The following is a 27389-nucleotide window of genomic DNA, read 5'->3' as shown; positions in this document are numbered from 1 at the left end:
AATTTGATGCTTCTATTTGTCCTAGAAACTTTAAAAAGGCACAATTACCCCCAACAATCAATAATAAAACAAATAAACACAATTGTTTTGCGTTTTTACATCCCACTACCTCAGAGGCATATCATGATTTACCAGTAAGAACAGTGAGATATATACAGGTATGTGTCCCAGCCACGTTATCCCCTCAAGTTTTAGGTTACGTCCGAAGACTACATTTCCCAGAATACTCATCGGTACTCGACCTCGACCAATAAGGAAGAGTTTGTCGAATGGGCGCAAATTCCGTTGTGTCTGTTTACCTCAGACTCCGTGAGAGAGAGAGGGAGTAAACGTAGCCGTAAAACTAGTTGATAACACGGTGTTTGGTGACGTTAAATGCTCAACTCAAGCCTCCGGTCACCTGTCTCACTCCGCTCACCTGTCTCACTCCGTGTCGCGAGCAATGCAGAAGAAACTGGCCGTCGCCTCTTGAACTGAGCTCCACACGGCTACTAGCAAGCTAGCACTCGCTGGCGCAGCCTTTTACCAACAATGGCTTGTCCTCCACAAAATAACCTGCAAGAGCAACTGGCTAGGCACAGCAATGCTGCTCAAAGCAAGCTGTCTCTGGCTAAACCCAAACCGGGGTAAGTCTGACGTTACAGTGACATCGCGCTAACCTTACAGCAGCTAACCAATTTAGCTTTGAGCTGTCAGCTGTGCTAACTGATGCGTCATATTCACGTTAGTTATTAACACAGCAAGGGAGTTAGCTTTGGTAGAGATAACATACTGTGCAGAAAGTATATCTGCTGTTTACAAAAGGCGCCATGCAGCTAGAACCAGTCTCAGTCCTACAGTGTAATTTAAAGAGTTCATGTTGGTTCGCGTTAGTATGAAGAAATACTACTCTAACTGGCTTCAATACTTTCCAAATATTATTCCAATGCTTAAACCAAGCCCCATATTAACAGTTGTTGCTATCAGCTACTGTGGTTGTGTTTATCACAGATGCACAATATAAATACAGAAGATTAATAACGATGATTATGTTAACACAAGTGTATGTATAACTATAAAATATAATTTCCCTTTAAATCCAAGTTCCAGTTGAACATGCATTACACCTGTGACACATCTGATTTTCTTTTCATAATTTCCCTCTGGTTTCTTTTTCAGGACCTTTTCTTTCAAAAAGAAGTCCTTATCAGGCACTACTAAGGTTGAAGTCCAGACCAAGGTAATCAGTTCTAATGTTTTGGCAAACAGGAATGTCAATATCCCTAAGAGCAGTTTGGTGACTAAATCTCCTTTGACATTTTCAAACAAGCTTGAGAGACCTCAAAAATCCCAAATCAACAACTTCTTCCCTGTAAGTTCAAAAGGCAAGTCAGGCTCCATCAGCCCAGCAGATAACTGTACTCCTGCAGGCCAGACTCCCTCAGCAGTGTCTGCGTTTAAGGTGGCATCAGCTCCAGCTAAATCTGACAACCGCTTCACTGGTGGCAATAAAGGTCTGGATGCATCGCTTGGATTCCCGATGGATGACTGGGATGATTTAGATGATTTTGAAGCTCCTGTCAAAGCAAAAAATGACTCCTTCAGTTCTGGGAAGAGCACCAATCCAGTGCCATCTTTCAGTGAAGAAAAAAAACAACCTCTTACGACACCAGAGTTTGCAAACAGCAATGATCATTCCAGAAGTGAACAGTCGTGCATGGAAACGGATGAACTGGAGCACCATGTCTACAAAGCTGCAGTTTCACCAGGACCTAGTTTGAATCGGGACCCAGCAGAGTTTGAACCTGAGGATTCTCCATTAAAAATGACCAGAAGACGACGTCCTGCCATTAGTGATAGTGAAGAGGACAACAATGATGTGTTTGAGCCTTTCAATGGAAAGACAGGTAACAAGCTTTTTGCAACTTTTGTATTTTATTCACACATTGTGGGGTAAATCATTGAATCATACAAACTAATATACATCATACAAACACATTTTTGCCTTTTTAGATGATGAGAAAAAATGGATTGACCCAAAGGTTATACAGCTCGATGGCAACTCAGAGCCTGAAGATGATGTTGATTACATTCCCCCTTCTCCTAGCCCTGAGGAGATCTCTTGTACTACTTCTGTATTGAAGACCAGGTCCGTTCTTTCATTTTATTAATCACTTTAATACAATTAAACATGTAAACATTAAGCATGTGAGCTTTTGGCATGAATGTGAGATTGATTTGACTTAAAAGACCATTTAAAAAAATAAACTTGGCATAATGTTCTTTGATTTAAACAGATCTAAATCAGCTGAGGCTGAAAGCAGAGCTACTGCTGTGCAATCAAAGGAGCCCATCACGACACTACATGAAGCCTCTGATCACCACTCGGAAGAAAAAACCAGTGGGTGTTATGCCTTTTTGTGATTTGTCCAGACCTCTTGCAGATTCAGGGCTCTGTTTGTCCTTGTTTGTCTTTTTAATTTAGTTTAATTCTTCTGATCACATCACAGATGAACAGCTTTTCAGCATTATGAAGGACATCTGTTCTCTGGTTGATTCCATCCCCGAACATGAATTAATTGCTCTGTCCTGTGGAAGTGAGCTTTTGCTGAAGAGGGCTCACAGGTGTGTACATTTGGATGGAAAGCAGCTTTGTTGTTATTCTCGATGTTTAATGATATCTCAGCATGATTGCAATCGTCTGCCTTTCTTCTGCAGGAAGAGAATTCTGGCAACTGGTGGTAGAAGTTTGGTGAGGATGCAGCAGCCGGACAGCACTGCGATATCTCAATCCAGCTGTAAAGATAAATCTTTTAGCTGTGATACGCCTAGTGTTATGTCATCCAGCAACTCCATGAAGCTTCCTCAAATCAGGAGATCCTCAGTCATCTCTGTGGACTACGACTCTGATCACTCTGACAGTATGCTTAACATGAACCCCTTGCATAGTAAGAACAACGGGACACAAGTGAAAATCTGTGACTCTCCTTCAACCCACGGCCTTACAAATCCATCTTTTAATTTCTCTAAGAAAATGAGCGCAGACATGGATGATTCAACCCTTTTCTTCTCACCTAAAAAGCCAGAGACCGTTGTTGAGAACAGATCCAATACCCCAGCAGCCAGCACAGCTGCAGCAGACGTAGAACTTGATGACTTTTACACCGACTACTTTGACATAGATGACTTTAATGACGATATTCCTGAATACTTTGATGAACCACCAAAGTCCAGCACCGTGACGACAACAGTGAAAGAGGGGGGACCAAGCACGTCTACATGGGAAAAGAAACCCACAACGCCTTTGCCTGCCGCCAAGCCTTCAAAGATCTGTTCTCCTGGTATGTCATGTAAAAATCTTTTTCCGCCTGTTGATTCATTGATAAGTTGATTGACAGGAAATTAACCGTCAACTTTTGTGATAATGGAATAATCGTCTTATTCTTCTATGGTGGATTATTGAATGCCATTTGGTAGGATGCAACAAGCAAATATATATATTTTAACTAAAGACCAAACAGTTATGAGTAAGAAATAATCTTTTTTTTAGTGTTTTTCAAAAATGATGCTTATCAATTAATGAGGAATACTCTATAAACACAGGCCCTGATTAGGATGATGGTTTCGTGGTGCATTTCACTGACACGTTTTTTTCAATGCAGAACCCACCTTCAGAAACCCAGCCCATGATCGCTTCAGAGGGTTCAACTTCCCCCACTCACAGGAGATGATGAAGATTTTTCACAAGCGTTTTGGTCTTCATCAGTTCAGGTTCAATCAACTCGAAGCAATTAATGCAACAATTCTGGCTGAAGATACGTTTGTTCTGATGCCCACAGGTTAGTAGTGATCCAAAGCAAGTTTTATCTGAGCCAACTAACTCTAGATTAAGATGTCACCTGCAGTGTCCACATTTCTCTGTACCCGATGCATTTTTAGGTGGGGGTAAAAGCCTGTGCTACCAGCTGCCTGCCTGCTTGTCACCAGGAGTCACTGTGGTCATCTCCCCACTTAAATCTCTCATCGTAGACCAGATCCAGAAACTCACTACGCTGGATGTAAGGATGTCTGCTCCAATTGGATCAGTATGACCTTGCTATAATATGTTTCGTCTCCAGAAGTTGTATTATGTCATGTCACCCATTTTCAGATCCCAGCAACAAGCCTCTCTGGTAGTAAAAGTGACAGCGAAGCAGGGAGGATTTATATGCAGCTCTCTCGGAAAGACCCCATCATTAAACTTCTCTATGTCACTCCTGAAAAGGTAAGAAATGACAGATTGACTATGAGTGTTTTCTTGTTTGTATAAATAAAGTAAGTAGTGACTATGAGTTTTACTCGAGACCGATGTATCTTTTTTTCTCCCCAAGGTGAGTGCAAGCAACAAGCTGATCTCCGCCTTGCAGAACCTGTTTGAGCGAGGCCTTTTGGCCCGCTTTGTCATCGATGAGGCCCATTGTGTCAGTCAGGTGTGTTCTTCTGCTTTGTATACACTCTGCAGTATGCTTTGAGTTTAATCAATAGCTATTGTGAATCATCCTGCAACCTTAAATCTTTCAGTGGGGTCACGATTTCCGTCCAGACTACAAGAAGTTGCATGAACTGCGTCTGAAGTTCCCCAGAGTGCCGATGATGGCCCTGACAGCCACCGCCACCCCCCGCGTTCAGAAAGACATCCTCAACCAGCTGAATATGACTCGGCCGCAGGTGTACGTGCTGCATTATAGAATCTATCTCACATTTTCTAAATGGGTTCTATTTTCATATTATAACAGCTGTTACCGTCTCGTATGTTTTCAGGTTCACCATGAGTTTCAACAGAACAAACCTGAAATACTCTGTCCTGCCCAAGAAACCCAAAAAGGTTGATGAAGACTGCATCGACTGGATCAAGAAGCACTACCCACGTAAATAATTCAGGAGTACTTTTTTCTGATCTTGGTTATTTTCAGAGCGCTGCCATGACTGTTGAAAATTCAACTCCCATTTGTATGTGTACGTGTGGTATGTGAATCATGTTGAGGGGACAGTTATGTAAAGCATATAACATTCTTGAGCTTATATCAGAAATAATTAGAAATCCTTGCTTTTCTCAAATACTTAATTTCTTGAAATATATGAAAGAATGACCATATTTTGTATGATCTTAATGTAGAATATTTTGTCAGTGATCACAACCCCCCTCTGTCTTTTGTTTATTAATCTGCATGTTGCAGGTGACTCTGGCATCGTGTACTGCTTGTCCCGTAATGACTGCGATGCCATGGCTGAGAGTCTGCAGAGAGCACGGATATTAGCGCTGTCGTATCACGCGGGCCTGAGTGACGGTGACAGAGAATATGTGCAAAGCAAGTGGATCAACCAGGACGGCTGCCAGGTGAGGCCAACACTGATGTGACGTTTAATAATAGATGGATACGAAGCAATGAACATGAAAAAGCCGGAGGTTGACTGAAGGATTTATTGTTTGACTTTTTCCTTGTCAGGTCATCTGTGCAACCATAGCCTTTGGCATGGGCATTGACAAGCCTGATGTGCGTTATGTCATCCACGCCAGTCTGCCTAAGTCCGTGGAGGGTTACTACCAGGAGTCTGGGAGAGCTGGCAGAGATGGAGAGATCTCTCACTGTATTCTCTTCTATTCCTACACCGACGTCCAACGCATCAAGAGGATTATCGGCAGTATGTGACAGTATATAGACCTTTCCTATTCAAAATGTATGCGGATAGTTTTGTATTGAGTCATTTTCTTTTGTCCATCAATCTTAAGTCTATGAACATGTTAAAAGCATATTTACTTCCCAAATAACTAACTGTATATATTAGTCAATGTAGGCTCTGACGGCTCTTCTTTTTAAAAAAACAGTGGACAGAGAAGGTGACCGATACACCAAGGCCACTCATTTCAACAACCTCCACAGCATGGTGCACTTCTGTGAGAACCTGATGGAGTGCAGACGAATTCAACTGCTTGCATACTTTGGGGAGATGAAGTTCAACAAAAGCTTCTGTAAGGAACACGCGGACGTCAGCTGTGACAACTGTGCCAAACCCAACGTAGGAATGATTTCTTTCTTAAATCGGTACAAATTCAAAACCTACCTGGCCATTTTATTCAGTAAGCAACAATGTTTGTATATTCCTGTGTGCAGCAATACAAGATGAGAAACGTCACTGAAGATGTGAAGAAGATAGCGAGGTTCGTCCAGGAAAACTGCGAGAAAGTTGGATCGAGGTTTGGCCGGACTGCTCAGCAAAACCGACTAACACTGAATATGTTGGTGGATATCTTTTTAGGTAAAGTACATTCACATGCTAGCAACAAAAAGGCATTTTGCCACGGTGAACCCTGCATGATGTATTGTCCTGATTTATTCCATGTGGGGGAAAACTGAATATTTTGATGTGGTGATTTATTTTTTCTATCAGGGTCTAAATCTGCCAAAGTACAGACAGGAATGTTTGGGATAGGAGGAGCCTACTCGAGGCATAATGCTGACCGTCTCTTCAAAAAACTTGTTCTGGACAACGTCTTGGAGGAGGATCTCTACATCACTAACAACGGACAAGCTGTGTCTTACATCTCTGCTGGAGCCAAAGCCATGAACGTGCTCTCTGGACACATGCAGGTAACCATTCGAGATCCAGCGTACGGCAGCATGACGAGCTCGATATGTAACATTATTACATCGTAAAGATGTAAATCAAAACATTTGGCTCATTGCAGGTGGACTTCTATGAGACGGAAAGTGCATCCAGCATCAGGAAACATAAAGCTTCTGTGTGCAAGAACGTCTCCCAGAGAGAGGAGAAGGTTCAGGAGTGTCTGAAGGAGCTGACGGATCTGTGCAAGCAGCTGGGGAAAGCTTTCGGCATTCATTATTACAACATCTTCTCCACCGCCACCTTGAAAAAGATAGCTGGTAATTTTGTTAAGACTGTCATTTAAATATCTCATATGATACAGCAAGCGTGTTATAACTTGTTGAACCTTTTTCTTTTGATTCCACACGAACAGAAAAGCTTTCTTCTGACCGCGAAGTCCTCCTACAAATTGATGGTGTGACGGAAGACAAACTGGAGAAGTATGGAGCTGAAGTCATGAAGGTCCTTGAGAAATACTTTGAGTGGCAACAGCCTGGTAAGACACCCAAACATAGGTTTTGCAAATTTCAAGGTTTTGCACCTCATTTCCTTGACTAAATTACTCACATATATATATTCTGCACACACAGAGGAACCGACTGACAATGGCGGAGATGGGTGGATAGACACGGCACAAGGCCGCACATTTGGAGACGAGGAGGACGACAGAGAGTCCTCCACGTACTTCCGTGGTCAGTCTGCACAGGGACAGAAGAGAAAGAAAGCTCCATTCTTCAAATATTCCAAGAAGAGGAAATCAAGTGGCAACTCTAAAGGGTCTGTAATGTGTTCGGCTCCCATGATGTGATGTAACTAGGGATCGTATTTTTCCAGACATTTCACTTTATAGCTGAAATCTTACTTCCTCTTCCTTCCCCTCTTCTGTCTTGGTGTGGTGATGTTGTGGATTCAGTCGGGGTTACAACAGCAATAAATCATCCAGCTCCAGAGGTGGATCGAATGCTGTTGGCCGGGGGTCCAGGAGCTCGGCGGGGGATGCATCAGCAGGCAGGAGACCGGGCTTCATGAGCATCCCGACCCCTCAAACCAACCAGAGACCCTTCTTAAAGCCGGCCTTTTCAAACCTGGGCTAAGGCCGTCTTCTGGATCTGACCTTCAAGGATAGAACTACTTTTTCACTATCAAGCCAGTTCAAGTTGGTAATGGTAACTGCTAAAATTGTATATTTATGTTCTGTACAGTAATTGTTTCGATGTCTGTCTAGTTTTTTTATATTGGTTATTGTAAATTGTCATTTTTCACTGTCTTCACTATTTTATAATAAACAAATAAGACAAATTAAAAATGTAATGTGTTTTTGCTCGAGAAAAGCAGGCCGTTATTGAATTTGTGTTGTACCACAAAGTCACAGGGAGCCACATCACATCTTTATTCAATGTTTATTTCAAGTTTGAATCGTTTTATTTAATGGCACCAGTTACGAGGGATTATTGGAGAGAAACAATGTTTCATACTGACTTGTACAGAAGGTTACCTACAGTACAAACATGGGTTCGGAATGGATCGGACTGAACAAGAACTGGATTTGGCACATGGATATATATATCTGTGTATATACATATACAGATATATATATATAGACTTGTATATGTAAAGTAATAAACAGCAATCTCCAATCCCAGGATAAAACAATGCAGACTACATAACACCACCAGACATGGATATGCATATACGCTTATTGACATCTGTCTACTGAGAGCAAAGAGTCGGATCAAGATCCCTTCAGTGACTAGTTTCCTATATCGACTCACCAGTTCTACATGCATCATCCACATTATTGGGACAGGGACTTTGGTCAGGAATTCAATTTAGGTAGCCTGGATATGTAATTATTTTTCGTCACCAATAGCAAAAACCTTTAAGAAAAAAAAACATTTAGAGACCAGCCAATAACAATCTCCCGATTACGTCATACACATTGTTTTTTGAGACTTTAATTTCTGGTTGCTGAAAATATGTAGCAAACAGAGTAGACACAATAACAAAAACACCTCGGTAAAGTTCGATATGCTTCCATCCAACTTAATGAAGTTCTACAAATGTAGGAGTTGTTGGTTAGTTGTTACGTGATACCGTGTGGGTGTTTCTGTTATTGAGTCCACTCTCTGTATTAAATTCAAACACAAGGATAGACGCTTCATCTTCCAATGCACCACATTGTATTTGCACGGCTGTACCTCCGCTGCCGTTTTTCAGGGACGGACAAGCTGTCTCTGATTTTTAACCCATGGATGACAATCGCACTCGTTCATCAAAAAGTCACACATCTGGCCAAAACCGCAGCCGTCTCCCATGAAGTAAAAGAACTGTAAAATATGTAAACAACTGAAACGTAAAATGAAAGTAAGGTTTGTAACCTTCAAAGACAAATGAAGACACAACATTTCAGTTTCAGACAGAGGTGAACACTGTTTTCCCCTGTTGGCCTGGAGCTTTAAGGATGGAGAGTTCTGTCGTACAGTTGTTAGGGAGGTTCATTCTCCATTCCTTCATCTTCGACACTTTGGTAAACTGCAGTTAGGATCCAGGCACAGGGAACAATCCATCACTTAACAATGAAACAGCAAAGAAAACAGCTGAACAAACATTCACACAAGAGGTCTCTAAGGAAAAAAAAACAAAAATTTTTTTTTTATAAAATGTTATCAATGAATGCAACGGTAACTAAGTGTCTCAGTGGTCGTGTCGTCGTTAGAGTCAACACAACAATTTGGTAGGTGGTTTTCTAGAAAGAGAAAGGACATTTTTAACTTACTCGTAGTTCTTTTCATACACAAGTTTGTGAATCACATCGTTTTGTTGTTACAGCTGATTATTGCTCCTTGAATAATGCTGCCTTTTTCTTTTCTTTTTGAATTGTTTCACGTTCAGAGAGACCACTGAAGCTACATAATGCTGATAGAATGAGAAACACCGATGCAGACTGACCTTTAAAAGACGTCCTGCTGACAACTCTAGTCTAGGACTAGTCAGTCATGTTGACCTTTATGTCAGTAAAGAAGTAATAAATATGAAGCATGAATGAACACACAAATAAAGTCAACCTGCCCATCCGGCTCCACCCCGTTAGAAAAGTGTGCTTCATCTCTGCATTGCTATTGACTGGATGTATCCACGTTACAAATGTATTCACTTGACACAAATAAGCTCCTATACTGTACGTGCGACGCATCTCTCATGAGTTGAGATTCATCCTCTGGCATCATGCTGGGAAATGTCAGTGCTGCTCCCCCTTCACCACAGATAATTGAAGGATAACGAGCTACAGAAGTGGATCCAGCCACAACACCAAAGTGCTACTCTGTGATCAGGACAGTACAGTTGAGCCAAGGACGCCGAGGCGCTCGGGTTACACAGGAGCAAACGAAGAAGGTAGCACCATCGGGCCTTCAGTAGAGCAGCTGCAGGTGCTGGTATATGAGAGTGTGGCGTTTGAAATCGCAGGCCAAGAACAAGCAACCCTGTACAGCCATTAGTGACGAGTCACCAGTAGCCTTCCGTTCCCAATTAGTTATTTTTAAATCACACTTTCAAAGAACTTCTGACTAAGGCCTCTGATATCCCTCATCTACTTTTCCTTCCTCTGCTCCCTTCTTTTACTTCTATTTGTCTGAACCTTCATCACTACCACCATGAACGCCGTTTCCATTCCTACATACAGACACAATAACTCTTACACCTGCACTTGGTGCAGGAAGTAGACGCGCAATACAAAAAACAGATTTTACCCAGAATCCAGCAGCCGTGGCAGTTATTGCTTCCTGGAGGCAGAAGAGTCTAGAGCCCTACCAACAAATACAAGGGCAGTTATTATTCATCAATATTGGTTTATCACAGATCTATTAGTGTCTGCTTTTATTTAGGCTGATATGGAAATTCAGGGAAGCAAGTAATGAAGAACTGAACCTCAGAACATGTCATTAATACATATTATAGTCTGTCATCCTCCATTGTTACTTCCAGCAGTAGGTTGTGTTTACAATTGTTCATTCTTAAATCTATTAGTGACATGTTTTATTTACATTATCAATGAATCTGCCCATTCATTTTTAAGATTAATTACCAAGGTGATGTATTTAAAATAGCCTTTTTTTAAATCCAACAGTCCCAAACCCAAAGATATTCAATCTACAAACAAAAAAGTGAAAACCTTCACATCAGAGAAGCTGAAACCAGATAATCTTTGCCACTTTGCTTGAAATATGGCTGTTTGCTGATTATCAAAATAGCTGCCAATTAATTTCCTGTCAGTCGATTCATCGTTTCACCTCTAGTTTTGCCGCCATACTTTTAAAAATGAATGTGTGAGGATATGGTCACCGGTCAAGGAACAAGCGACAAGATCCAGGGTCAGTCAGGCTTCCAGTCACCTCTACAAACTCTTCAAGTTAAATAAGTCATGGTAAATTTATGAAAGGTGAAAATGTGCTTTTGGATTATTTGGTATTTGTGGTAAAATCTCCAGATGTCATTCTATACAAATACACGTTCATTAAAATGATCATTAAAATTGCCCACACATTGAAAGGCTGATTCACTGCTGGTGGAGTGATGAGGTGTGATCAGTGTCGAGTGGATCTGGATAAAAACCCTGTTTTTTGTCCCCACTTCCACATTTCCATAAATGCTTCTGACCTTACTTCAAACACAGAGCTAAAAAAGGTATAATTTAATCTTCAATAACAAAATAACATTTCAGTTCTGTTAAAATATACATGGAAAAACCTGTCAATATATATTAGGAAACAAAACTAATTTGTCCAAAAGTACATCGTTATTCTTATTCTAATAATAATAAAGTATGTTACATAAATCTAGAGCAAAGTTGATATGGAACCAAAATAAATCAGTAACTCTTCATACAAAGAAATTCTTGAAATTCGTCGTATTTCAACTTAACGAATAATGAAAAACAAAAAAATTGGAGAAATAACAGAACAATTGAGCGAATGAGCACATTGAAAAGTGCTTCATTATTTAAACCATATGAGCATTGCACATTTATCTAGACTATCATCTATCGGTGCCGGCTAATCTTTGCTCTTCATGAATATTTCTCTAACCACATTTGATACTACTGGGTCACACAACACTACTGGTTCTGGTGTATTTGTATTTGAATCCCCTATAAAATCTTAGAAAAACAATTTTGTTCTTCATCAGTCTTAACTTCGTACACTGTTGTATGTAATTGTGTCTTAAAAACAAACAACATCTTCTCAAAAAGGCATTTGGTAATCACCCTGTCTGCTCTGCTGCATGAACCTTCATCATTATTCCCATAAAGTCGCTCCTTCCGACGTGAATCTGCTGTTGTGCTGTTGTCTTGTTGACTTCTGATAGGGATGAACCAATATCAAAAGATATACTACATTGCCTCGCATACACTTCACATCAGAAGGCCTATCAACTCTAACATAACTCACTTCCATCTTCATTTCAATGACAAATCAACTTCCTCCATTGCTCCATCTCTTCTTCTTCTTCTTCTTCTTCTTCTGCACATACATGTTTAAAAGCAATAAATAATAAATGAAAGCAACGTTCATCCATTGCAACAGAATCTTCCGCTCCCGTAGAAAGGAAGTGTTTAAACTTCTTCAGTTCTTTGATGTCAGTTTTTATTTTTTTTCCTTTGTGTTACTTGAAAAAATAAAATACCTGAAATGAGTTGAAACTTTAAAAAAAAATGCAAAAAGGTGTCCTCTGGCTTTGTAGAAAAAAAAGGAGGAAACAAGCAAAACGAGGTGGTGGTCGGGTGGGAGGGGGGTTTAAACTGAAAGTGGAGGGGGAGGAGGAGAGATCCTGGCCAGGAGTGGTCCAAGCTGTATGTCTGCAGGACGATGATGAGAGAAGCGGGGTACATGGTTGGGACGAGGCTGCCCTCCATCACTCCGGAGTCCTAACCGTCATCTCAGACCCCCGAACGGGCTTACGAACACTACGACCTCACTCTCACTTGTTAATGAGCAACCCGCCCACCCAGCGGAGCTTGCAGGCAAACCACCGCCTGAGGGGACAAAAGTATTCGTAATGGAACTGCTCAAATTCGGGGGTCTGGCGGATATCACGTAAAAATGCAATGTCAAGGTCTGACTCGGTGAGGATGATGAGGAGGAGGAGCAAGACAAAGAGGAGTCCAATGGTCACAAGGAGCAAACGGAGGACACTTAAGACAAATTTATTCACCTGTTCCACCTCGCTGAGGGCTGAATCCCCCCCTGCACCCTCCTGTGCGGATCTACCAAAATCACCCCCGTCCCCTCGCATGGGGGTGCCCGCCTCTGACTCCTTCTCCTCCTCGATGCTGCAGGGCGCCCCGTTGATCTGGCGCGAGACGGCCAGCTCCATGCTGTGCTCGGCCACGGGGGTGGGCAGGACGCTGTCGGACGGGCTGTAGGCCTCGTCCGAGATCACCGCCGTCCTGTCGCTGGCGACTGTGGCCTGGCTCCGGGACCGCGGCATGAAGCAATCCCCGTGGGACACTGAACGCACCGGTGTGGAGTGGGCACTGTCACGCAACGACTCCAGACCTTGTGGAGTGGTTGATGGAGGGAGAAAAACAGACAAGAAGATAGGAATATTACACACGCTTTACCACATGGAAAACAATTACTGACATGATGTGACCATTCATTCATTCATCTACACTAGTGTGGCATTCGCTACCACAATATACTGTAGTGCTACTTAATGTTGAGAGCTCTATTCTGGTGTTTGTCCAGCAGAGGTCTGGTACAGAGACTCAAGCAGACAGGGAGGCGTATTGTCATTATACAGAATGCTCATGAGCTGATGTGATGCCTAATCATCATCTCGAATGGAAGAAATCTCATTCAACGACCAGAGTGTACAAACCTGTTAACATTAAGTTTATTTTATTTTTAACCAAGCCTGCCTCCTGATAAAGAGCCAGCATCCTCCCTTTCTGCAATAGTACTTTCAGAGCAATCTTTGAAGAAACAGACACTTGAGGTTAGAGCACTGGTTCCACTTTTGATTAGATTGATCAACGGATGCTTGATATACCTAACTGAGCCTCATACCCTGAAACAAATACAAACCACAAGGCTCATTCTGAAATCGAACAGATTTAGGTTTTCATTCCACACAGTTGTTCCATGGATGCTGACAGAGCAGACATCCCTGTCCAATGTAATTCCAGTGTAGCTGAAGCTATTGTCCAAAATGCAAAAATGCATTGCAAAGCCCAGCTGAAGATATTATTATAAATGGGTATGTGGCTTGCAGTAGATAAGCTAAAGTACATGTGAGTGTTATTTTAAGATTTGAGAAATGCCTGAATGTCTATAAAAAAATAAAAACTTAGAATCTAGATAAAGTCTATTGCAAATCCAATATTGCCATAAAACAGTATTGCTTATTAACTTGCAATATTGCCCACAATCATTGTATGCAACTGGAGCTATTAAAGACAAAGCGACTTCAAGGCATGACAAGTATACTTGTACTGCAGCTGTACCTTCTGCAGTAGAAGTAACAGTACAGTATACGAGAGCCTCAGTACAGTGTACATGTCAGTAATGATGACCTGCGGTTGAGCCCTTTGCTGACGACATCACATTCTCCAGTGCCAAAGCAGCAACATTACACCTCCAGTATAAAGGGAAGGGATTAAAATGGAAAAGGATTAATATTTTTTTCATCTGCAGGAAAAGTAGGACCGACTGTGTCGAGTGTGTAAGACTACTGACATGAAACTCCTCTCTAAGTGAGGAAGTCTGAAGGTTGGGTGACTGTCAGTGGACATCTTAGCTTAGTGTTGATCTGCCTCAGCTTATTGTGTTGTCCTTAAAATAGTGAGGCAGCAAGCAGAAAAAATATCGCTTTAGTTTGTATTTACCAGGTTTAGACCTTTAATTTGAAACTCTTAACTTGAAAGGAAATGCATAAACCAAACGCACCATCCCTCTTGAAATACTGTAGACTGATTTGAACCAAATATAGCTGCTAAATAAAGAGTCCTCCAATCTAAACCAACACAATGTCCTTAACAAGAGCATCAAGAAGGAAACCTCCAGGAGGCACAGACGACCACAGGAATGGTGTTGCTCCCTCCCCAGCCAACGCTGCTGAGGCAGAGGCCGATTTAAAATAGAGAAGGCCACTGGCACTTCCATGTAAAGCACATCCCTGGCTGGCTCTGCTATGACTTTACCTGGAGGGGTGCCTGGCTGAACGCAGGGCAGTGGAGTGCCAGGTAGAGGGCTGGCGCTGGCAGACTCCTGCTGCCCCGTCAGGGCAGGATAAAGCGGCAGGACGCCCAGGGCCTTGCCCAGCATGCGAGGCCCCAGGCTCAGCACTCGAACCTTCACATCCCGGTAGCAGTGGTTGATCATACGCAGGTGGACGTTCACCCGGGTGGTGATACGGATAAGACACTTCACCATGGTTGCGGCGCGCGTTTAGAACGTCCTTATGGTCCCTGTCCTGGAGTCCAGGCCACAGTCTCGCTGTGTTTGAATTAGGCCAAACGGTTCCGCCTTAGTTGCAGTTTCCACATAGGAGTGTGTGAGGTAAAACGGTGTCTGTCTGCAGCGGTGTTACAATCGTCGGCATTGGCCTGGCCTGGTTTGGCCCCGCCCAGGACAGTGACATACATGGAGTAGAAGACCCTGGCTATTTTCAGCTGGGGTATTAATACCACTTTAAGACACCCAGTCAGCACACACTGACTGTGGGAAGCTGTTATGGCTCTCTTGAACCCACAGCAAAATGCCCTCAATAAACAAAACAGTACACCTGCCTCTGAACCTGTATTTATCTCACTTACAAGAGTTACGGTATCGAATGGAAAGGCAAAAAGGGGTCTCACTGCCGGTTTTACCCAGAGCCATGCAGGACAGCGCTACTTCTGGGCCCTGTTCTGGGCCAAGATCCTGCAGGTCAGCTGAATGAGTGACTTATGCTACCATGGGTTGACACACGGAATACACAATCACAGCTCTTCAACTCATTGTTTCGTGAAGTGGAGCAGGCTGACTGACGCACACACCTGCAGCATGTTCCACTAGTGCTGTAAGCATGAACTGGGCCAAATGGCTCAAGTTACAGTGTGTGTGTGTGTGTGTGTGTGTGTGTGTGTGCATGCAGCAGTATTTTCTCATAGAAATGGGACTAATAGATAACGCATAGGAGTAATAACACATTAGGAGCGATTATATCTGAAGAGTTGGACCCTAACGGCTTGGTACTGATAGTAATGAAACCACAAATGGTGTGTTTCAGTGACACAATACCGTACTCACTGTGACTCTACAGGACATGTAATGTCATGTGAAAATACAAATTTGCCCCTAGCACTTCCATGGGGGGGGGGGGGGGGGGGGGTATTTGTCACTTGCTCAGGCCTGGTGAAGCACGGGGGTGGAGCTCCACTCTTACCCTCCATGATGGATATGTGCACCGCTCTCCGACGCGTGCGCGGCACACTGGTGAGCCGAGGCCCGTGGGTGATGGATGGACAACTTCTGCTGGGCACGAGGCCAGCCCTGCAAGGACACACAGACACGAATGCACAAACGTCACTGCAGAGAGAAAACAGCTGTGAGCAGAGGAAACTCATACTGTAGCGAGTAGGTGCTGCTGATAAAGACATCTACAGAAGCTTGGTACCTAAGAAAAAATTCAACAGAAATCTGATTGAGGATATTCTGACCTCTCCTGAGTTTACAACTCTACCTGTGTATTTCTGGAGGTTCTCGTTTGATTTTGGCACTCTGCTCCATCACCTCTTTTGCCACTCGCCCACTGTTATAAAGCACAGAGACGATGCTCAGGATGAGTTTCACATACACACACACACACACACACACACAATCACACACAGAACCAGGCACCCTGGTGTCACCCAATGCCATGAAAGCCATCACTGCAGTGGATGAGTAAAGTGCATGAGCATCATGACTGAATTAACCTGACTTGCATGCAAGAATATCAACAGTAAACTCACCACTTAACTGACTGGGCTTCTGATTTCAGTACATATACAGTCTCCATATATGAATATTCTATTTTCAATGCAATATTACATCGCATACCTCAAGTCTTTTTACAGCTGAGGTTTTGAGAGATCCATATTTCGAAACCAACCAACTAAGTAAATTCTGTGGAAATCCTTTGTATCGTTTGTGGATTATCCAGAGAAACTGCAAATAAAACCAAAACTATCATCTAAGCTAGATGCCACGAAAGATAAGTGAGAAATGTTTGTTTAATAAGGTGAGCTGGTCCTTTTATGAAGGACAATCTCCTTGTTACACTATAGGTTAGTATCTCATATAAGGTGATAATGCCTCATGTGATCATTCTCCTTCACTTCCCCCCGTCCTCTCATTAGGTGTCAGTCCTATCCACCGGGCAAAAGTGTGCTGACGTTACAGTACAGAAGGCCAGGAGGCCACATCTTCTGGGAACACTTCTTCTTTCCACTGCCAGATGGGGGTTTTGAGCAGTGTCCTCCCCTTCCTGTCATCAGTCATACCATCTTGTTGTGTACTCTACCTGTAACGGAAACGGCTGCCCTTGAAGAACAGGTTGCTGCTGGACACCGTGCGAACCTGACTTGACTTCTCAAGCCTGATGGACCGAGAAAAAAAAAGAAGAATTAAGCCCAATGCACCTCAACAAAAAAACATGAAGGAAAGCTAATAATATGATATATCACATTAAAATAAAACACCCCAGACATTTTATGCTCCTAATATGATCACTGTTGAAGCATGTATATAAGTATTCCCAGAACCAAAGCAGAAACTAGGATCAAATACCTCCCAATTAAATTATGCATGTATTCCCCTTGCAGTATAGGCACTGCTCCATACAGTATTCAATGTATTTATATTGTCATCCTAAGTGAGGCATTAATGTTTAATGTTTCATTTTGCTTTCAAGAAGTATGTTTGCTCTGAAAGACATCTTAATCACATGTCCTCTTGCCTTCTAGCTCCCCCAGCCTCCTCATTACAGCACGACTTCAATAAGTGGGAGGCTGATAAAACATTATCTGTCTGCCACTTCAGAGTCGTCGAAAGGTCACATCATATTAACTCCAATGTCTCTGCCCTTCCCGTGCCCCCTCTATATCTACTAACCTACACACCCTTCATCACCCGAGCCATCAGCCCGAATCATTATTCCACTTCTCCATGGCCACTGAGCTCACAGGCTGCTTGGTTGTTTGTTTTTTTCTCGCTGGAGCGAACAGAAAGGACCCGCGCTATTATTCACGGCTGAGACGGGGGAGCCATATCTCAGAGGGAGCACCGAAGGGCTTGCGGTCTCGTGCCAGTGCACACTCGTTCACTAAATGTCAGAGGCAACTCACACCTCGTTTTCCCGCTGACAAACAACGCGGAGGGAAGGGGATTGTGAGGACACCACGGTACCGTGACGGTCACCTACCCGACAGTGCTCAAAGATGTAGGGCAGGTGATTAACAGCGGAGGGATAGGAAGAACTTTGCAGTTAAATGAAAGTGTTGTGTGGACTCACTTATAGAAAGCTTGGTGCTCCACTCCGCACTTCCAAAGGTGCTTGCATGCCTCCGGCGTGGGCGCAAAGTATGTCAGGATGAGCTTTTCGTCCTGCACGTTGAGGATGAGAGAACGTGCAGGAAAATATAACAAACCGACAAAAAAAAAGACAGTAAACGTGCACTGCTGAGTTTTAGTCCGACAATTCATGCTCTCACCTCCTTCTGATTTGCATATACGTGGAACGTCTTGGCTTCGAACTTCAGTTTGGTCACCTCGTTCCTGTCACACACAGTCACACATGCAGCAGGCAGAAAACAGGAAAGCCATACGATCTTTAATTATTCAGGAGAACCACTTTGAGATCACATAACAGCCACGGAGCTCCGTGTTTGGCTGACAAAACAAATAAATGATAATATTCCCTGCAGACTGGGAATGGAGAATGAGGGCAACTTGAGCACTACCAAACAAAGCCAGTATAAATCCTGCAAACATAAAGTCTGCCGTCATCATTAAACAAGGAACCTTTTCAGCTAAAAGCAAACAGACAAAAACAAATAAATAGAACCGTCTTGAATACATTTTCAATTCAAAAGAAAAGCATCTTGCTGAATTCAAATGAGTAAGCTGGTGTAATTAGCCACCTGTGCACATGTTAGCCTGCTCTCACCAAAGGCAGAAGCAGATGGATGAGTTTTGTTGAGTGCGACTGTACAACCAGCTGTAGTGTACGTGCCGCTGTATGTTTCCTGCATATAGAGCTTGTGTGTTGTCTTTAGCTCACAATTAGACAACGTTGCGCATTTGTCTCACCATTTCAGAAAATGAACTCTCTTGTTTCCCTGAAGCACCACAAAACCAAACGGAGTGAAGGCGAGGAAAGCTGGGTTCCCCGACACATCCTGAAAGAGAGCAATTCCAAAATAAAACACAAATCGTGAGACTAATGTTTCAGCGTGTGCTGTACGTTTCAATGTTCATGTCGGACGGAACTATCAGATATGATTTCTGAAATGTTTACTATCTAAAAATAGTGCAGCAGTGCTTCAGAAAACCTTGCATGGATGCGGATCAACACCATATGTCTCCAGCATCTGGGCCTTCTGCAGGAAATTTCGCTCTGATGTTTCAGGTGGCTGTCCACTGAGGGAGGGCAACAAAACACGGAACATCTGTGTCAGTCCACCATAAGCATAAGAAGTGTAACACAACAATCTTGAGTGGCACTTCTGAGAGTGGCACAAACAAACAAATATCTCATGATTTATTAAAAAACAAACATTTATGGTTTATCTTCGCTTCAACTCCTAAGAAACATTCAGACTGTCGAATCAGTGAGAGTATTCATAGTGGAGCACTGGGATCAGTTGTTGGTGACGAAGGAAGAAACCACTAGCGGGCAGCAGAGTCTCATGCGGTTTGTCATTCTGCTCCAACAGCATCAAAACTGGCCTTTCTACCTCTATTATGTCTCAATGTGCCGTTAAAACAGCAGCTTTGAATCACTTTACAAATAAAACTGTGTATTTTTAGTGAAAACAAGAATCGTCTGGAGGAGTTCGACGTGTTAATAAAAGATTTCAGCAGCTCAAGCGCTGTCTGAGAGAGATCTCTGTGAATGGACCACTTCCATTATTGTGCTCTGCTGGTCTCCCAGTTGGCTCGGACACATCACTAACAACTATAATAAAAGGGCAGGTTATGAGCTCAAGACAATCTGACAGAGTTATGTGAGTGGATAACTGAGCTAACTGCTATCTGCTCAACCCTAAACACGTTACCTCATTTCAGCACTTAATTACATCAATGTCAGCGAAAGTCTAATAGCTTGTTCAGCCTATAAGAGCAGGATCTGTAGGTATGTGACAACAAGAGATACTGACAGTGTAGGTTTATATTTTGTCTCTTACATCAACTCTGTCTTATGTATATCTGCAATCCGGCGCTCCAGCTTCTCCGAATGTTTAGGGAAGAACTGGAATTTGGAGCTGTAACCTTCAGGATGCTTCCCAGGGTCGTAATTACCAATCTCAGCTGGAGGGAGGATCACAAAAAAAGAAAAAGGGGGAAATGTTAAACGTATTCACAAACATTCAGGGTTGAATAAAAGTTAAAGTGACGTCTACAGTTTTCAGCGCGGTGCTTCTTTTTGCGGGGTAAACATGCCCAGGATTATCTGCGTTCCTTCATGCCACGCTGCACTCCCTCGGATGACCCTGATGCTGATTTCTCTCTGTGAGGAGGAGCTGACCAGGCAGCCCATCTTTAATTCATAAGCCCCTCCTCCAGAGGACCTGCCTCTCCTCAAACACTGTGCTTTCTGGGATGTTAGCTTGTGCCACCATACCTCTGTTGTATTCATGCCTGTGTGTGTGTGTGTGTGTGTGTGTGTGTGTGTTATCACAATAAGATGCCAGATAACCACTAATTATCATAAAAGGTACAGAATAGCTTCCTATCGCATCCGATGAGCATGAAAATTGTACATGCCTTCAAGCATAGACAATCATATATTCATGAATACATAAAAAGAAAACACTGGAGGCATATTCTTTGAGGACCATTTTGCATAAACTCACTATCACCTAATTCAGGTGCTTTCCACACACACATCTATTGGATTGGTAGGAACATTAGCATGATGAACTACAGGTCACGGTGAAACAGAGGTCGTGAACACAGCGTGAAGCGTAGAAGGGTGCTAGTCATTCCCTTCTGTCACCTCCCATTACCTTGAAGGATGTGTGCAGCCAGCATGGCTGCGTCCGAGGTTTTACACAGGAGCCGGCCGTGGTAGAGGTCTCTCTTGATTTGCAGGAAGACGAGATATCTACACAAAGGGACGGGAATCACGTCAGACAGTCGGACAGGCCTGCTTATGAGAATACTGATGATATTCACACAGTCATCCAGTTGCGTTTCTCAGCGAAAAAGGAAAAGACAAGAGGAGGAGCAGCGAAACAACAAACCAGATAAACCTCAAAGGCGGTTGAGTTCATGGTCCCTATGGGTGTTTTGAATATTTCTTTTTGATTTCGCTGAAATGAGGGTTTTGTTTTGGGGAAAGGAGGGTAGGAAGGCCCGGAGGGAAACGCTGGTACCGACGCCGTGCTTCTCTTAAAGCCTCCAGCCTATTTTTAGACTCTACTAATCAGCTGACAACAATGTCATTGTCTGATGCAAATGCATCATGGTGATTGTAGCTACTATTGTTATTATCCATATTAGAGGTGGAATTATTGAAATTTTACATTCTCCACCAACCATGAGGAGGAAATCCGACATTCATCTCGTTTTTCACAATCAGCCAGCAGACCTGCTTCTCTCTATCTAGGCCATTTCCATAAAGTGTAGTAGCGCTTTCTGTGCTGAGAGATACATTAAAATGCTGCCTACATTTCCCACCTGGTTCACTCTGAAACAGACCTTTTTGAAGGTGTGATGGGTACAATAAATGGGTAATAACTCAACATGCTGAAAGCTGCTAATGTATTGACTGTATTACAAAACATCAGCACAATACAAACATGCACTCAGACATTCTGTTATTTCACCTTTACAGTACACGGTGGGAAGATGGTATACACTTTTTTAACCTTTCCTCTTTATTTGAAATCAGTTTTCTTTGGACTATAAGGGATAATTAGCCATTGAACCAACCTTGGCATATTTACATTGATGTTTGTAAAATGTCATTGTTGATTGTTGTGCATTATCCCCAGGAAATGAACCCAATTAGTGTCCCAATGATCTTCCCCTCTTTGTTTGCTTCTCAAAGGTGTAACTGCACATATTTAGTCATAAACGCTCTTTATTTCAGGTCAAAATGCATCAGGAGGATTGTCAGTTTGTTCCTTGATAAAATAAATAAAAATTCCTTTTCCTTTTTCATAAATTTGTTTTGGGAAAAAGGTGAAATATGTTAACAATACTGAACAGGCCTATTTCACACAGGATATTCTGACGTGTCACAGAGGGGAAATAATTTTCATGTGGCATTAGCACTGTCCAAAAACATGGCTGTCCAATATGATGCACCCACAGAATGAGCCTATATGATTATTTACCCTCGCCTCCCTCTGTGGTCTGCCCTCTCCGATCTCATGATGTATCACTCACTCCTCCTCACCCCCACCCTCTCATTCGCCCTCCCTTTTCCTTTTCACTCTCCCTCCTCTCTCTGCATGCTGAGCACATTACACCTCCGAATGAGAGTGTGTATCATTAAACGGTACATTACACACATATAGCAGCTTTATCTGGAGGCAATGTAAACTACCATGTGCATTTATACACAAAAAGACAAGTGAAGGCCTTTACATTCATGTACATTGACGGGAGGTCATACCGAGTGATTTCCTCCTTTAGAGAAGCAGGTTCAGGAGGGTAGAACTTGACTCTCAGACACATGGTGAATGGAGGCTGAGCTGGAGAAACACACAAAACATGTCAGAAACCGACAGGAATCCCTTGATTGTAAGTGATCAAACATTAACAACAGGAGATTAAAGGAGACAGCAAGACTCAGACCGTCACAGATTTATCCCCAATGAAAAAAAAGTTCTCAATATCAGCTTCTTAGAACAGCAACTACTTGCTTGTCTTGATTGGTCCTCTATGTGCATATTTATCATGTTGTATTCATTTTATAAGATATAATGTTTAGTGTGTAAAATGTTATTCAGCAAACTGAGTTTGCCTCTCAAATAAAGTGCACAAAAGCATGAAGTAAGTAGCATGTATTAAAGCACAGAGCGAGTAAGTTTTACTTAAATATTAATCAATTATTGGACATTTTGCACTGTTTAATTTTCTATTAAATAAAGTCCACAGTAAATTATATGGATCTAACACATATAAGAGAGTCCATGTCTTGCTGCGTCAATTACCCAAGAGCCCAGGAAATTTTACATATTTACAATTTCCAGGTCCGTCACGTTCCAAGATTATAAACATGCAAAGTACTCACATTTCATTTGCTTTCCAATTGATTTTGAGAACTCCAACCAGTGCTGCATTAGAAAGAAAACATACATGCAAATCAATGAATCGTCTCCTTAAAAAATCCACACATCAAACCATTTAGCTGACACGTCAATATCAGTTGCCATGACGTTCAACTGTTACTGACGGTTTTCTGGGGGAACCTGTTCCTGTCACATACGGTGTTACAGCGGGATATCCAATTATACTGAAGTGGCATAGATGCAGGATTGCAGGATTTTCTTTTCTTTTCGATACACCCTGAGAGCAGGAAGGCTAATTAGACACCAGCTTATGAGATAACATTGGGCTCTTGCTGCGGGTGCCAATCAGCTGGATCTGTGTGTCTACAAACAGATTCAGATTCTTCAATGTCTCCCCATCGCTCTTCCAGGTTGCCTCCTTGCCAAACCAAACTGACCCACAAGGACAACGGCTAAAAGAGTTCCTGAGCGACAGTGTAGGAAGCACAGCATCAGGACTTGGCTCTTGTCCGAGTGTCGACTTGATCTGTGAACATGTGAATACTTCATGAATCAAGCAGTGCTACTACATGCCTCACAGCAGAGGAGGCTGATGGAACAACCGCCGGTCTGAAAGGCATCGTGAATAAGAGAAAAATCAAGAACATGACTCTTCACTCTGACCCGCAGTCTCGCTCTCCCAACTAAATCAAACCCAATCCATTTTTTAAAGTATAGCCAAGCATGTGCAACACAGTTATTTATGCTTGAAGTCATTTGGAGTTCACATTCAACCACTTCTACCTTTAAATCTTTGGATGCAGTGAATATACCAAGTTCCAGTCAAAGTTTGACATAACCCGCTTTAAATTAAAGATTTAATACTTAAATACTTAAAGATTGACGCCACTATGTGCGTTAAATACGAAGCTGGAGCCAGGCACTCTTTTATCTTAGCTTAAGCAGAGGGAAATTGCTTGTCTGACTCATGAAAATTCAAAACCAGGTCTACTCACACCTTCAAATCCAACTAATCAACATTCTGTATTCTGTAAGAGAAATGTAAAAGCAGCTGTTTGTGGTCTTAAAAAGGGTGTTGCATGGTTTTACTTTTATTTCCTATCTTTATGCCAAGCTAGGCTAACCACGTTGGACTGCAGCTCCATACTCAACTGGTATTGACACTTATTGGCGCTAATCAAGGAAGAGACAGGGAAACTCACACTTACACACAAATTATAAACTTAAGCACTACATTTGAAGCAAGGATATCTCTTGAACATTTGTAGCTTCTTTGGGTCATGGATCTGAATGGTAATGTGTACGATGATATGTGACTTTGCTTCATTTACAGATCCTCTGACATGCTCACACATATTTACCCGCTGCTTGTCTGGATCCACATATCTGATGCCAAAATAGTCTTTCTCCAGCAAGTTGAGGTGGTGGCAGATGACGTCAAACAGATACTGTCCCTTTGCATCCCGCTGTATTAGAAGAGAAGAAATACAAAAATAAATTAAAAAAATCAGCAAGCATGCCTAAAACAAATCACAAACATATTTGAATATGTGCCAAGAAAATATTCAACAAAAGAAAAAAAGGGTACTGTCCTTATTTCAAACATGAGGAATCATTTCTGCAGCAGAATGTGCTTCAGTTGTGTTTTTTTTCAAACCCTGCCAGAGATATCTCAGATTCATCCAATATTAATACACAGTCCTATCTGAAGTGTCTGAAATAAACCCCATCCACAGCTCAAAGAAGAGCTCAAAGAGAGGATGGATTAAATATGCTGAAATCTCACTGGGGTTTCGCTAAAGTAATACTCAGCATTCTGAACCTCATGAGGACGCTTCACTTAAACACTTGCGTGTGCTGCAGTACCGAGAAAAGCCTCGGCATCCTCCACTGTGTCCAGTAAATATCCGATACTTCCTGTTTACAACAATGTACCTGGATAACACTGCTGAACAGCCTGGCTCAAAGCAGATTATTAGGATCTGATTTTCTTGTAGAGATCCAATAGTAGCACATAATACAGTTAGAAACGTTCACTGCATTCTCTGTTTGGAAATTCCTCTTAAACACTAGTCAAACAGAAGTTAAGGCATCAATTAAACTAATATGCTGGTCTTTGGGAGGAAGCTGGATTACCTGGAGAGAAACCACACTTACATGGAGAAAATATGCTAACTCCACACAGAAGTCTGTCTGAACCCGGATTTGAACCCAGGCTCCTATTTCTAGTAAATGCGATGAGGTTAAAAGGTGGGTGTGATTAATCGGTATCAGAAAGACAGCAGACATTAGAGCTAGAACAAGCCTGGTGCTGGTGCTTTGGAGGAACATTTGAATGGGTTATTCAGCACAAACACCAATGAGGAGTCACTGTTATTTAGAGGCAAATGTCAATTCAGAGTACTGCTTATCTTTACATAGTTTTACATATTTAATGCAGATAACTTTACTGTATGTCCATACATCTGTTGAACTAATCCATAATTTGTTATGAATAATAAACCATTGTGAGTAATGTGAAAGGTGTCGCTTGTGTGACAGCAGTTCTGTTCAACTTTATGAAGCGTAGTTTTGATTCTCAGCACCACATTTGGGTTTTCTGGCCTCCAACTCTACTGTTTCAACCTTGTATCGATCCACACCAGGCAGCGGTTTGAAGCAAGAACTTCTCTTATAAACCCACTGCATGTGAGTGAGCATTTAGCAGCTAAAGAGACACATATTTCCCTCACTTTTTGTGTAATGATCTGCTAAGTGACTTCCCTTCTCCTCTCTTTGCTGTCAGTTTTAAGGGCGGGGCTACTCCCTTTCTCTCTCCCTCCCATATTTGGCGCCTAACGAGACACACCTGCACCTCATCAGTGCCAGCTTATCTACTCCGGGTCCTTCAATCACTCTTTAGCTGGATTGTTCCGTCCACTCACTGCAAATGCTAATGTTACTCTGTGGATGTGTAAACAGACATCTGGTTCAACTTCAGAAGATAAGTTGATATGTCACTGTGTTTATAGCTTGTTGTGAAAAAAGGCCAAAAAATAAATAAATGTATGAAGATTTGGGATGTGAATTATCGTGTCTCTGGCTGGATATCAAACCTCAATTCAATACCAAGCAAAATATGTCTGTAATATCAATTATTGGAAAAACTGTCCGTAAATAGGTTTCCTTTTTTCTATACAAATGGAAAATGTAATAACATTCCTAAAACTAAGGCACCGGCCCCATTCATGACCATGATTAAATCACACGTTAGCTGAAGACTGATGGGTGCTCAGTCTCAATAACGGCTCATCAGGAGGTCAGCTAAGGTGAAGGCTGTGCAGCCTCTGTCTCCTCCATGTCACTACTCAGGCTGCAGATGAAGAGGCACTTCGTTAAGACACAGGTCTGTCGATGCTGCATGCTGTGACTCTCTGTCACCAAATGTCGATAAGGGCTCCGCTACTGGAGGTAGCTGACCTTTCTGTCACCAGATCGAGGGCTTCGTGGGCACTCGCCACTGTCACATCAAGATTATTACTTCTTTGTAACATCACCAACCAATCTGACGTGCCTGCTAACTTAACGGGCTTCAATCCTCGTGGTTTGTTGAGGCACAGAAACACACAGACATGCAAGATAAAACAGTAGACAGACTTCTCAACGTGTGTGAGAAACCCTGTCTCCGTGATCAAGCAATGGGTTAGAGAAGTAGGATTTTCCTGCTAGATTTATTCTTGAGAAGGTCGATTTCTTGGTCGAGGTATGTAAAATATAAATCTATATATTTTCAGGTTGTATGCACTTAAAATACAAAAAGGAAACAACGAAGGCTGAAAAATAATATTCCTGTTTTTAAAGTGTAAAGCATGCTTCTGCCTTTGGTTTTATCATTATGAAACCCTGCTACGGAGCAACTGGGAGCGACAATGGCAACCACAAATTAAAAAAATGTTTCTCTGTATGGTGAGGAGTCAAAGACATCTGGTCTTTTGTTGCAACAAGCAAGTGTGTTTGTATTCAACAGCACTCCCACCAACCACCTCCCCCCCCCCCCCCCCCCCCCCCCTTTCTGGCTCTCCGGTGCCCCCTACCTCCGTCTCCAACACAGCTGCATTATTCCTCCACTGCTCTCTCTAATTACAAGAATGAGGTGATTGCAGGAGATGCAAGATGCCCTGAATTTTCTGATTAGCACTAATTAACCCTTTTCCTCGGCATCTCAATATAGCCCTGCATGAGCCTCGACAGACTTTCAAAAGGCTTGACCTGAGTTTTAAAATCAACCAGGTGATCAGGT

The 27389-nt window shown here is 42.4% G+C and overlaps 2 protein-coding genes across 4 annotated transcripts in view; one reads left to right on the top strand and one right to left on the bottom strand.

Moving 5' to 3' along the window:
- Nucleotides 1-270: 270 nt before the first annotated feature.
- blm (BLM RecQ like helicase) lies at nucleotides 271-7918 on the top strand. 2 transcript variants are annotated; one of them, XM_084018303.1, is made up of 22 exons: nucleotides 271-626; nucleotides 1159-1219; nucleotides 1310-1886; nucleotides 1993-2128; nucleotides 2277-2380; nucleotides 2490-2604; nucleotides 2698-3320; nucleotides 3642-3818; nucleotides 3919-4037; nucleotides 4130-4243; nucleotides 4350-4448; nucleotides 4540-4688; nucleotides 4780-4886; nucleotides 5196-5356; nucleotides 5466-5661; nucleotides 5846-6036; nucleotides 6132-6276; nucleotides 6409-6608; nucleotides 6707-6902; nucleotides 6998-7120; nucleotides 7215-7401; nucleotides 7538-7918. In XM_084018303.1, the coding sequence occupies exons 1-22, from the start codon at nucleotides 532-534 to the stop codon at nucleotides 7716-7718; spliced, it is 4056 nt and encodes a 1351-aa protein (XP_083874429.1). In that variant the 5' UTR covers nucleotides 271-531; the 3' UTR covers nucleotides 7719-7918. The 2 variants fall into 2 exon arrangements, with proteins under 2 accessions (XP_083874429.1, XP_083874428.1); XM_084018302.1 differs by having other exon boundaries at nucleotides 1159-1886.
- An 87-nt stretch (nucleotides 7919-8005) lies between these two features.
- Nucleotides 8006-27389, bottom strand: part of frmd5a (FERM domain containing 5a) — a 48264-nt gene continuing 28880 nt past the window's right edge. The window contains exons 2-14 of one of the 2 annotated variants that reach the window (XM_084016695.1): nucleotides 24472-24576; nucleotides 23113-23155; nucleotides 22492-22570; nucleotides 20876-20973; nucleotides 20054-20177; nucleotides 19199-19286; nucleotides 18957-19045; nucleotides 18359-18422; nucleotides 18160-18242; nucleotides 17170-17244; nucleotides 16348-16416; nucleotides 16051-16157; nucleotides 8006-13178 (exon numbers count right to left, since the gene is read on the bottom strand). In XM_084016695.1, the coding sequence (XP_083872821.1) occupies nucleotides 12601-13178; nucleotides 16051-16157; nucleotides 16348-16416; nucleotides 17170-17244; nucleotides 18160-18242; nucleotides 18359-18422; nucleotides 18957-19045; nucleotides 19199-19286; nucleotides 20054-20177; nucleotides 20876-20973; nucleotides 22492-22570; nucleotides 23113-23155; nucleotides 24472-24576 (1602 nt within the window). In that variant the 3' untranslated portion in view covers nucleotides 8006-12600. The remainder of the gene's footprint in view (nucleotides 13179-16050; nucleotides 16158-16347; nucleotides 16417-17169; nucleotides 17245-18159; nucleotides 18243-18358; nucleotides 18423-18956; nucleotides 19046-19198; nucleotides 19287-20053; nucleotides 20178-20875; nucleotides 20974-22491; nucleotides 22571-23112; nucleotides 23156-24471; nucleotides 24577-27389) is intronic. The other variant, XM_084016694.1, reaches the window with a different exon arrangement.

The sequence above is a fragment of the Eutrigla gurnardus genome (genome assembly GCF_963514095.1).
Source record: "Eutrigla gurnardus genome assembly, chromosome: 9".
In the NCBI taxonomy this organism is placed as follows: Eukaryota; Metazoa; Chordata; class Actinopteri; order Perciformes; family Triglidae; genus Eutrigla; species Eutrigla gurnardus.
This window is presented reverse-complemented; position numbering and strand designations above follow the sequence as displayed.

Coding starts and splice junctions, on each gene's coding strand:
- blm (XM_084018302.1), top strand. CDS start 532: ATGGCTTGTCCTCCACAAAATAACCTGCAAGAGCAACTGGCTAGGCAC. Junction 6,277..6,408: donor GTTGGTGGATATCTTTTTAG/GTAAAGTACATT, acceptor TTTTTCTATCAG/GGTCTAAATCTGCCAAAGTA. Junction 6,609..6,706: donor TGCTCTCTGGACACATGCAG/GTAACCATTCGA, acceptor GGCTCATTGCAG/GTGGACTTCTATGAGACGGA.